Genomic DNA, 12,014 nt, shown 5'->3' with positions numbered 1-12,014 from the left:
CCAACCCAGCAGGTTACGCTGTTATATCGACACTACCAATGTTGAGACCAAACCTACGCCCTTGACCTGGACGTCTGCATACATTTCAGACACAACAACATGCAATTAATTAATTTACCCCACCCCCACAACAACAAAAAAAAAAAAACACAAAAAATTTGAAAATGAATTACAAATTTAAATTTGGTATTTTGTTTCTTTAAAGTACCAAATATGCAATGAACCATGTATATAGTCAACTATTATACCCTTGTAACAGTAAACAACACGATGTGCCATTTTAAGGGTATGTTTACATGAGATAAACCTATAAGCATTGGAATTGAAATGCGAGCGTGATACGGACTGTCTCCAGATGTCAGTGTTTACCAATGCAGATGGGTTTGGGTTTGTTCCAGCTTGGCTTGCCATCTGCTCCCATGATGCATGTGAGGGTCTGTTCTCCCTCTAGTGTGTAGCCACTGTCGCAGTGGTAGGTGGTGGTGGAGCCCAGCTTGAGTTCAGTTCCCAGCCGTGACCCATTGCGCACCAGACCCGGCTCGAAGCAGGACTCTCGAGGATTCTCTGTGGAAAGAGGTAACACAGTGGAAAATAAGCCATATTTCAACACATGTTGACATAAATGAAAGGATTTTTAAAGCTGCAGTGGTGTCTTATCCTTTTTTTTTTCTTCGTAGCCTCCTACACTTTTTCCCCCTCGATTCTTTTGTGCTTTGCTGATTTAATAAATCTCTCTCAGTGGCTGCCTTTTCCCTCCAGCCCCTGATGGCACCGTCTCAACTGCCACTGCTGATGAAACTGTATGTGTATGGCTTTGGAGATAGACAGGCAACTGATTGAGAGTGGCATTGGTCTTGGCCAAGGTCTGCTGAGTGTACATAAGCGCTTCTCTCGTGCAACTTTGTTGGCCGTTCAAGTGGAGAAGACAATGCATGTACACATTTTCTTTCATAGACACAAACACAAGTGTGCAACAACTATACCCAGAAAAGAAAACCACCCCTTATGAGGGTATAATAAAGATGTAGTTCTGAAGCTGTCACATAGTTCATGGGTGAAAAAGACCAGTGTGAGAGCCACCACCACTCAATTCTGTATAATTCCGATCCCCTGGGCTCAGTCTTAAACACAGCTCTCTTCCTTATGTGACGACTACCCCCCATGTGCATCTAAGCAAATCATGCCTGAGGCCCTGGCATGGGTTCCCTGTATCTTAGCAGGGATTCTGTTACAATTTCCTATGGTTCCATTGCCTGCAGTGAAATAGTAACCTCCTCCTGTTGTGTACTATAGAGTTGGCTTAATGAATTAAATTGATTTCTAGATCATTATCAAGATGCATATGAGGCACTTTATAACATTGATCTTGACAGTGACTTGTTTTATAGTATTCACCAAAGTAAATGCCATTGACAGTTTAAACCCTCTACTTCGATAGAGTTCAACCCCCAGCCCATCTGCCAATTAAACCTGTAATTCCAATTAAAATGAAACAAAAAGTATTCTAAAGAGTTTACATGATGTTATAAGAGGTAAAAATTATGAGCTCAAGAGTAGAATTATGTATTGGATGAGAAAGAAACGAGAGTGAAGCTGTTTGTTTTGGTGTGTGATGATGTCACTGTGTGTTATTCAAATGTCGTCCAAACATGCAGCATTTTTACCAACATATTTCCCCAGAGAGCCCCATCAAACCCTGCCAGAGACATAGAAACAAGAATATTGCCTGGTAAACAGACTGACAGCACCTCAGGCAGATTTTATAATGCAATTTTCAATCGCAGTTAAACCAAACACTTTCCTGTCAACTTGCCATAGTTCACCAAATACCAAAACCCGTGGCTCTATGAGCTTTGGTGCCAGGTTGTTTGTATAAAACCAGAGACCTAATACACATTTGATCTAGTTATAGTTTACAACTGTTGAGACTTGAAATATGGGATACTGGAATTTTTTTTTTTTTTATTAGTCTCACAGTGAGTCGACCTGACTGACCGGATTGGGCTTGCGTTATGACTCATTGGACCACACACAGAAAAGATGACGGGATAAATTCACAAGAAGAAAGATGAATACAAATATTGACTTACTGAAAAGAAGCCAAGAAATAGAACTCTTGGGTACTCAAAAATAAAGACTGAAAGTGTTCCTTACCATGCCAATTTAGAGGGGGTATCATTTTCTTAGCAAAATAACATTTGGGGGTCATCAATGTCTGGGCCATTCATGCTAAGGCAAACCACACTCTCAAAGAAATATAAAGCAAAACAGTACTTAAATACTACTGTGGTCACCTTTTTGCTTTCTCAATTCATCGATTTAGTTAGCCTCCAAGGTAGGCATTGGTCAATAATTCCTTCAAAGATATCCTGCTAATACCAGACTAGTCCAAAAGGGAAAATATAGGAAATGACACAAAGTGCAAACCTGTGTATTGAAGCACAAATCCATTGCTGCTGAGGGAGGCATCACTGCGAAACGCCAGGAAGAGTGTTTTGGAGCTGCTCTCGATCCGATCGGGAACATCTGTGCCATAGAAGCTTCCCAGCAAAGGGCTGAGAGAGTCTGGCCCATCATAGATATGTAAGAAGTCATAACTGGGCTCTAAGCTGAATCTGGTAGAATAAGAGAAAACAAAATTTGTTCTCAATGTAATTTAAATGAAATAATAAATAACAATATAATAATAAAACATAATTCAAATTGTCTATCAATTAATCAATTTTCAGTATAGTGTTGTGGCACATTTTGGAAAGTGGGTTGGTCCAATTGGTGTGAATAAGAGAAATAATGCCTCCTTTCATGTTGCGGCCCCTTGGTTAACACTAGAACTACCAAAGAGGGATCATTTGATCCAAATCACTTTTATAACCAGGAAGGATCATTTGACCCAAGTTAGCATATCTTTTGTGAGCACTATGGTCCTCATTAGTCATTCCCCTTCACCCTCGCAAAACCACAGGGCTGGATGGGCTTGAGTTTTTGCAGGGCAGTGGTGCTTTGGCTGATGGGGGAGGGGTAAACTGGTGTTATTCTCGCTGGCCGATTGTCACTTTCAAGCCCAGAAGGCAGATTTGGTGAAAAAGCCACCATAAAATAGACCAAACTACTGACAGGATGTGACTTTTCTTTTTAAGTGTTTCAACTCTTCCAGTTTTATCTTCTGTGTAAACTAAATGGAACATTACTAGGCAGGTTTTTTTTTTTTTTTTTTTTTTTAAACTTCATGCATGGAACCATACTGTGGTCAGACTTACAGTATATATATACATACATATACTGTACTGTATGTGTCTGTAAACTGAATGGAGACAGAAAAGTGCCATTGGATGGTTGTCTGAGGTAATGAACACCTTTGAAGGTAATTTTCTCTCCCCCTTCCCAATAGGCTTGTCCAGTTGGACAAAAGAGTTATTGCTTGTCGGACAGTTGACTGCCCAGGACAACCGTTTTACATCTCCCAAAAGCTGCAGTTTGCCTACACTGTTGGCCAAAAGTATTGGCACCCCTGCAATTCTTTCAGATAATGCTCAATTTCTCCTAGAAAATGATTGCAATTACAATTGCTTTGGTTGTAATATCTTCATTAATTTTGATCTATTGTTTGACAGAGCTGTATTTGCAAATATTTGAGATGCTAATTGCAGCTATCCAGAGTGAAACCCCCCATTTCACACCAAGTCAGCGACTATAGAGAAGTGTGTGGGGGGCACCTGCTTGATTGCTTGTTTGAGTGGTCTATTGTTTGACATAGCCCAGTAGTCAGTTTGGTATCGGGGTCATTTGACGCCTTTCTGGTATTTCTTTATAGCCCAAAAAAACCCCGGTAGTTCCAGTGTTAATGTCAATAACGCTAAAGATCTATCAGACCTCTGCAATATAGAAATTTAGAGCGTTAAATGATCTTACTGGTTGAAGCTGAGGGCGATTACATAGTCCTCAGTGACGGTAACCGTCCAGTCGCACTCTCTCCCATGTGGGTACGGTTCCGGATAATCTGGAGAAAGGATGAGTCCACTTGGACCCCTCAGGTTGCCTCCGCAAGGAGCTTTGAAGAGGAATAATTTCTAATGATTAAGATCGACAGAAACTGACTAAATTAAAACAGTGATATATTTTTCAGATCATTTATTTATTTGTTTATTTATTTATTTTCTTTATAGCACCAAGCATGAACACATCCCAAGATCAGAAGTTCTGTGTTGTTTGTAGCAAGCCAGTGTAATCAGATACTGAATGTCTGTTGCTGTGACATGTCTAGGACACAATGCAATCACATTTGCCACTTAATTTCAGTTTGTCTGATGGAGAATTGTTTTGTCTAACCTTTTTGAAAGTCAAACAATCTACAAAGGTTATTCGATGTAATAGTTGCTGGCATATAACATTTGTTTTAGATTTTATTAGATGTTAATATGTTTTATACTCCTTGTGTCATTAGGTCCCAGTTCACTTTCATGCTGTTTCTGAATTGCTTAAATGGTACCTGTACAAGTAGGAGGGTCTGGCTGCCAGAAGTAGCGACCACTGATCTCAGTGCAGGTTATTTTGTTGGCTCCCTGCAGGATGTAACCAGGGTCACACTGGAACACCACATGGTCACCTGGCTCCCTGCTGTCACCGCTGCGGGTCCCATTAGTCGGCATGCCCGGGTCATTGCATGAGGTAGCGGTAGAGACTGAAGCAGCAGGGGAAGTAGAAAGGAACCTCACTGAGATGAAAGTATCATTGCTATAAAAATTTTAACCTGTGAGGATTCGTATTCTCTCTTTAAGGAAATACTATCAAAACCCTCCTCTTTCATCATGGAGTCATGATCCTCAGCCTCACCAGAGAACTGCAGTGCAAAGCCTTGCTTGCTAGTGAAGAAGTCAGTAGTGAATTGCAGGCTGATGGTATTGAAGGTGCTGTGAGCATCTGGGGGCAATGCAGAGCCGCTCAACTCCCGTAGCAGCACACCTCCATCCTGTGGCCCATCCCAGATCCGAAGCACATCATGGATCTCTTCAGTGTGAAAAACCAGGAAATGCAAACTGGTAGAGGACAAGAAACATTTAATACAGAGTTACAGTAAGTGTAATGTCTGATGTTGCAGTTCAGTTTAATATTCATGGAACTAAACTACGAAAACATATTTGGTAACACTTTACAATAACGGTCCCTTATTTTTAGAGAATAACTAATGTTTAAGTGACATGACAATAATTAATATAATTGCTTATTTAACATTTAGGAATATATTAATTAACATTAGTTAAAGCATTAGTTAATGCATTAGTTGATGCATACCAAGACAGTAACTAATGGTATGGTAAAATTAAAAAAAAAAAAAAAATTGGCTTATATAGGGTTAGGGTTAGTTAACTTAAGCATTTATAATTTTTTTGTTAAGGGACACATGTGCTACACTTTACAATAAGGGTCCAAAAAACATTCAGTAATGGTTAATTGAGGCTAAGTAATACTTACGAGGTACGTTCAAATGAAATAACACCATACTTAAAGTTAGGTTAGCAGCACCCAAGGACTCACAGAGCAATGTTTCTCATTTTAAAATAACAATCACTTACTAGTACCAGTATACATTAACAATTATTTATTAATGCACTAATGTATATGTGAATTAATGTTAAGTAATGTATTACATATATTTTTTTTAGATTTTACCAACATATTAGTTACTGTCTGGTTATGCATTAACTAATGTTAATATATTACTAAATGTTAAATAAGGGATTATATGAATTATTGTAATGTTACTTAATTATTATTGTCTTAAAATGCATTAACTAATGCATCCACTTAATGCATTATCTCATGTTAATTAATATATTACTAAATGTTAAATAAGGGATTAAATGAATTATTGTCATGTTTCTTAAACATTAGTTATCGTCTAAAAATGCATTAACTAATGTTTATTAAGGGACCCTTATTGTATGTAAAGTGTTACCAAATATTTTCCTTGAAATAATTACAATGAACATTACACATGGATACACTGCACAAGCCACCAACAGCAAATACAAGGGCGTAGTTTTGCATAGGGACGGTACGGACATAACACTACCAACTTTTTAGGATGCTCAAATTGTCCTGACCAACTTTTAAGCAACCTTATTTGCATTATATAATGACTTTATATAGGTAATTTAGACTGTCTTCCTATATGTTGTAAGGATAGAACTGACCCTACCATTATTAAATGAATTATTTTCATTTTCACATGCTGAATTCGCCAGTCCATTTTTTTTGCCCCGGTGTATCCCCCCCGCCCTAAACGCACGTCTGATTGGCTGATAACTTGACCCACTGCCGACGCACACACACACGCTCACACAGCCCCGACAGAAATACGTTTCGACAACATGCCGCTTCCTCACCTCCTTCGAACCAGGGGATATTAGAACGTTTTTTCGGCAAACAGCAGCCACTATAAGTAATTAAAAGGATGTCAATGTTGTGGAGGTGGGAAGCACGCCACTAATTTTGCTACTGAGAGTCCGACCTGCCTCAGAGTTAGCATAACATTAAACCACGTGAACTTGTTAACCTGCAAAACTCGACTAGGAAGCTGCTTAGAAAGGTGTCCTTCTGTTTGTCTTTTCTACTGTTAACGTTAATTAAACTGTGAGAAATGTAGTGAACTCTGTTGGAAGCGATAGAACTAGAAAAACGTAAACAGGAAGTTGCTTAGACAGAGAGGGGTGCTGCATAACCTCATACTGTATCTTGCTTACACAACACAACATAATCATTAACTATGTACATAAAAAAAAAAAAAAAATGAGGGGAATGCTGCGAGCTACTCACACTAGCGTTGCGATCGATTGGTCGATCTTGATTGAAATAACGTGTACCCCTGATTTAGCATATCAATTAATTAGGTTAATAATCGTGAGGAAATGTAGCCCTGACCCCCGTTCACCCAAACTGTTTGGTCTTATTAATGTCCCATTCTGAGCAAAAAGTACATGGAGGTTATCGTCCCTACCAATGTTGAGACCAAACCTACACTCTTGCAATAATGCAACGCATATCAGTTTCAGACCTTTACTAATATTGAACCATTAGATCAAAACAAACATAGAAACAAAAACTCTTTTTTGTATACTTATCAAATCTAGACAACATGAAAACTAACAAGACCAGAAGAAAATAGACTCTTTTTGAGCAGAGTATGAAAATATAAATGGATTCATTAAAGGCGGTTATGACAAACAAAAAACACTCTGATGCATTTCGTTAAAGGTAATGTGTTTAAAATAACATCAAAAAAGATAAGGGCAGGAATCAAGCAGTAGGACAAACAACATTTTAAATATAATCACAGACACCATATGCAAAGCATTCAATAGATGTTGTGCTGTGCCAGTCAAGCAGCTACTTCAGCGTTCATTTAATTTTCAGCCTCTACATCAGAAAGATGTTGCTGTCAAAATATGTACTCTTCACTTTCACCAAAGACAGCTATCATCCAGCTGGATGTTACAAGCGAGCTCAATGTGAATGGGTGTGTTTGAGCGTGCGAAAGTAGGCCAGTCTCAATGCAGTGGGTTCTTAACGGCGTACTCAGTTGCTTGCAATCTTGAGCATAAGCAAGAAGATATTTTGTAAAAAAAAATTGCTGTCAATGTTTAGCGTTCAAACCTACTTATGGATGATTTTTTTTTTTTTTTTTAAATGATATATACAGCATGTCAGTCTTGATAACAATCCCTGCACCCAAGTGCTGACTCATTCCTTTAAAAATAAATCAATAAACATGAAATAAAAACGAGCTGTCCTGGGATAAGATGAGAAGGCACAGGCAAATGATGTTGAGCTTGGCTAGGTAGAGGTAAATGAAGTGCCAGTCAAAATGACACAGCATACTTTCAGCCACTCTACTTTGGTAATGTGACATCTTGCAACTATGTTGCTGAGGCTTCAACATTTCCAATTTTAAAACAACTCAAGTTGAAGCAGCAATCTAGTTTTACTCATGAAGAAGCATTTATAACCAGCAACCCAAAAAATGTAGAGTACAACGCATGACCATAGTCTTAGTATAATTAAAACCTGGTTATTATTGATTGACGAAGTGTACAGTCATTTTTTATGAACACATTTACACTAAGGGAACAATTGAGATATCTGAAGTACTCTATTAATTCAAATGTGTGTACACTTGTTGACTTTAGCCCAGCAAACAGTTTTATTGACAGAGTAAACTCTAGTATTTGGATTTCAACCACACCAACACACACACAGTGCCATGCAATACAGAGCCTTTGAGATTCAAATGATGCCAAAGAAAAACAGCAACCCGCTGATAGTTGACGTTTAGAAACAACTTCCTGCCGCGTTAGCATAATTGGTGTCAGAATCCGATTTCCACAGCATGTGAGGCCCGGGCAGCAGCCAGAGGCTACTCTGCAATGTTCCGTGAAGGCCAATACGGCACGTATTCGATTTGTCAAGTTGCCATGATTGTGAACAAAGTGCATGTAAACCAGAAGGATGCAAAGAAGGAATTGCACATTTATACAGATAGACATTGATGGGTGATCATTTTAAAGGCAACGCCCAAAAAACAGGCACTTTCAACCTCTTAAATACTTTCAGTTTATGTTATGATTAAAGCCATAAAAAAATAAATAAACAAATAAATAAATAATTGGAATAATACTGGAATCGCAACTTGACGAGTAGAGTGGACAAATTGCATTATTACATCCACTTTATTCAACAAGTATACGGACAATGAGAATCTTGAATAGATGAAAAAAGAAAGACGGGGACTATGTCAAGGAGTGGGCTTCTGGATGGTTGCATGATGCATATTTATTTATTTAGATGATAGGGACAGTGCACATTAATGAACATCTATTTAGACACATCTAAAAGACGTACATATGCCAGATTACATCAAAAATGTGAATTTACATCTGCAGTCCTTACAGAAGAGTTTTGCTGTCAAATTTATCGCGTTAATGGGCGGTAATTAATTTTTTTATTAATCGCGTGAAAATATGTGACGCAATTAACGCATGCACGGAATGAATCGATCATGCGTTGCCTCAAACAGATTACAATGACCCCGTCTTAGCACATTGAGAGCAAAAAGGCAGAGAAATGCGAGTGGACACTGAACCGTGCCTTTTATTGGCTTAAGCTTTGGCAACTCTTCCACAACAATTATAAGTATTTTGGCGAACGACGTGGGGAAGAATGACAGGAGACGATCATTTTCTTAACACGCTGAATTGAACACAACGCAGAACATACTATATACCATTTGCGGCCACTACTGACAGTCATGGTTGCCGAACTTCCCATAATGCATTTGGGTGGAACAGTTAAGTCGCTACAGTATCATTTAGTGAAAGGACAACAAAAATAATATTCCTATCTTTCATAAAAATAATTTTCACAAAAAGAAAAGCGCTCAATGCAAAGAGAACTGGCATTCCCAATCAAAATAACTATGCAAAATACACATAAAACTTACTCAGACTTTGCATTGGCTAGATCGATAATTAATTTAAAACTCGCCATTGACACCCTGTGGTGTATTTCAATCACTACCTTACGTAGTTAAATACACTGTGGAAGAACGGAAGGGAGCCCGATGTGACGTCACCGCTTGGCGATGTCAACAATGGCGAGCTATTAGTTTATTTTTTTTGATTGAAAATTTTACAAATTTTATTAAAACGAAAATATTAAGAGGGGTTTTCATATAAAATTACGACAACTTGTACTCAAATTTATCTTTTAAGAACTACAAGTCTTTCTATCCGTGGATCCCTTTAACAGAAAGAATGCTAATAATGTTAAAGCCATCTTGTGGAGTTATTGTTATAATAAACAAGTACAGTACTTATGTACAGTATGTTGAATGTTTATGTCCGTCTTGTGTCTTATCTTTCCATTCCAACAATAATTTACAGAAAAATATGGCATATTTTAGAGATGGTTTAAAATGAGATTAATTACCATTAATTTTTAAGCTGTGATTAACTCGATTAAAATTTTTAATCGTTTGATAGCCCTAACCAGAACGCAAAGACAAGACAAGACATAAGCGCGAACAAGAGGTTACAATAAAACACAGCACAGTTCAATACATTATTAAGAAGTTAAAAGTTAGTAGTTGCAGGACTGGTTTGCTTTCAACCACTGCTTGAGGTAAGTTTTGAAGGTTTATAATGAAGGACACTCCCTGATGGCGAGTGGTAGACTGTTCCAGATCTTACTGGCCTTTACAGAGATAGAATTTTGACCAAAGGCTGTTTTCCTGAGTGGGACCTCACAGTCCCCTCTAAAGGAGGCTCTGGTCCTGAGACTGCTATGAGTCCTTATTTCAAGTTCGACATGGGAGGTGTGACAAGTCTAATACCTTGTACATCAGACTAGCTATTTATTTATTTTTTTAATACTCAAGGCTCAATAAATGGTTCTTCTTTAAAATGTTGCAAAACGAAATGACATTGGTTTTCTGGCAAAGACCTCTAACCATTTTTGTCGCACAATTCTATGGTTTTGCATGTATTTATACCTTCCAGTTGCCAACAAGCATGGGTGTAGGTTTGCATAGGGACAGTAGGGACATAACACCACTAACTTTTCATGATACTCAAATTGTCCCCATCAACTTTTAAGTAACCTCATTTGCATTATATAATGCATTCAATTATATAGGTAATTTAGATTGTATTCCTATATGTTGTAAGGATAGAATTGACCCTACTATTATGAAGTGAATTATTTTTAATCATGTTCAGACTTACATTTACCTTTTTTTTTTTACTTGCAGAATGTGCTGGTCCATGTTCTCCCCTCAAATGCATGTTTGATGTGATGAAGACTTTTTTTTTCTTAATTTACTGTATTTTCTACATTATGTATTGAAAAATATTTTTATTAGCAGCACATGCAGACATTTTTTCCAGATAATCATACATTAATCATAGTTGAGGCAATAAGTCTATTTTTGTTGAATTTAGCTGTGCTTGTGGACAAAAGCAGTAGTGTGTTACCTTATGGATTTTTTTTTATACCGGGACAAAGTTTTTTCAGTTATATTTATTTATCTAAAAAGATAATGTTGAGTGGTCTTAAGACAAATGTATACTTTTTGCATTCCTGGAGGGTTAAATTAATATGGATTATATTATATTAGTTAGAGTATTAACAAGTGTTTATTTATTGTGTATGTTAATATAATCTGTATTCAAATATTGCAATTTAAATTTGCTTATAAAATCCAGACATTTATTCTAGAAGTTTTCAAAATGTTTCTTTAGTAGTTTTTGAAAACAAAGGTTTGAATCGAACCGTCTATCACCTAAACCAATACACATGAAATTTAGAATAAATCAGTACAGATTTATTTTTGCATTGATCATTTAACCTATCAATTAATTTGGGTTATATTCGTTAGAAATTATAGCCCTCTCCCCCATTCACCCAATCTGTTTGGTCTTATTATTATCCCGGCCCCAGCAAAAAGTGGAAATGCAGGTTTTGCTGTTATGTCGTCCCTACCAACGTTGAGACCAAGCTTAAGTCCAAGCCAGCATGTAATGAAATATTCAATGTGTGATAAAAATCACTGAATGCAGCCCTAATTGTAATGAAAGGTCGTATTTGTTTAAAATGGTTCAGTCTGAATTTCACTGAAAAATGGTACAATGGTACCTCTACATACGAAGTTAATTCATTCCAGGACCTTGTTTGTAAATTGAAATTCGTTCCACAGCCCAAAAACCTACACTAAATCCTTAAAAAATACTGCTGGTACTATTACAAATGGCAATTACACATAGCAAAACAAATACATTCTAAATAAAAATCGGAATTATATAATAATAATAATAATAATAACAATAATTTCTGTAATAATGTAGCAAATCGGGTTCTAATGTGGCGGACGTTTTTTGCTGTACATGAACGCACCACGGGGCTGACGTGCCAGAGACGGAGCGGTGAGCTTGAGAGTTTCCCTTTCAATGTTTTCTTGAGAACAC

The 12,014-nt window shown here is 37.3% G+C and overlaps 1 protein-coding gene across 1 annotated transcript in view; it reads right to left on the bottom strand.

Moving 5' to 3' along the window:
• csmd2 (CUB and Sushi multiple domains 2) overlaps window positions 1–12,014 on the bottom strand; it is a 295,070-nt gene that overhangs the window by 94,918 nt on the left and 188,138 nt on the right. The window contains exons 27-31 of the mRNA XM_057828476.1: window positions 4,831–5,033; window positions 4,487–4,678; window positions 3,910–4,048; window positions 2,428–2,615; window positions 370–564 (exon numbers count right to left, since the gene is read on the bottom strand). Coding sequence (XP_057684459.1) covers window positions 370–564; window positions 2,428–2,615; window positions 3,910–4,048; window positions 4,487–4,678; window positions 4,831–5,033 — 917 coding nt within the window. The remainder of the gene's footprint in view (window positions 1–369; window positions 565–2,427; window positions 2,616–3,909; window positions 4,049–4,486; window positions 4,679–4,830; window positions 5,034–12,014) is intronic.

This window comes from Corythoichthys intestinalis, chromosome 22 (assembly GCF_030265065.1).
Source record: "Corythoichthys intestinalis isolate RoL2023-P3 chromosome 22, ASM3026506v1, whole genome shotgun sequence".
In the NCBI taxonomy this organism is placed as follows: domain Eukaryota; kingdom Metazoa; phylum Chordata; class Actinopteri; order Syngnathiformes; family Syngnathidae; genus Corythoichthys; species Corythoichthys intestinalis.
The sequence above is the reverse complement of the archived record's forward strand: the minus strand, read 5'-3'. Positions and strand labels throughout refer to the sequence as shown.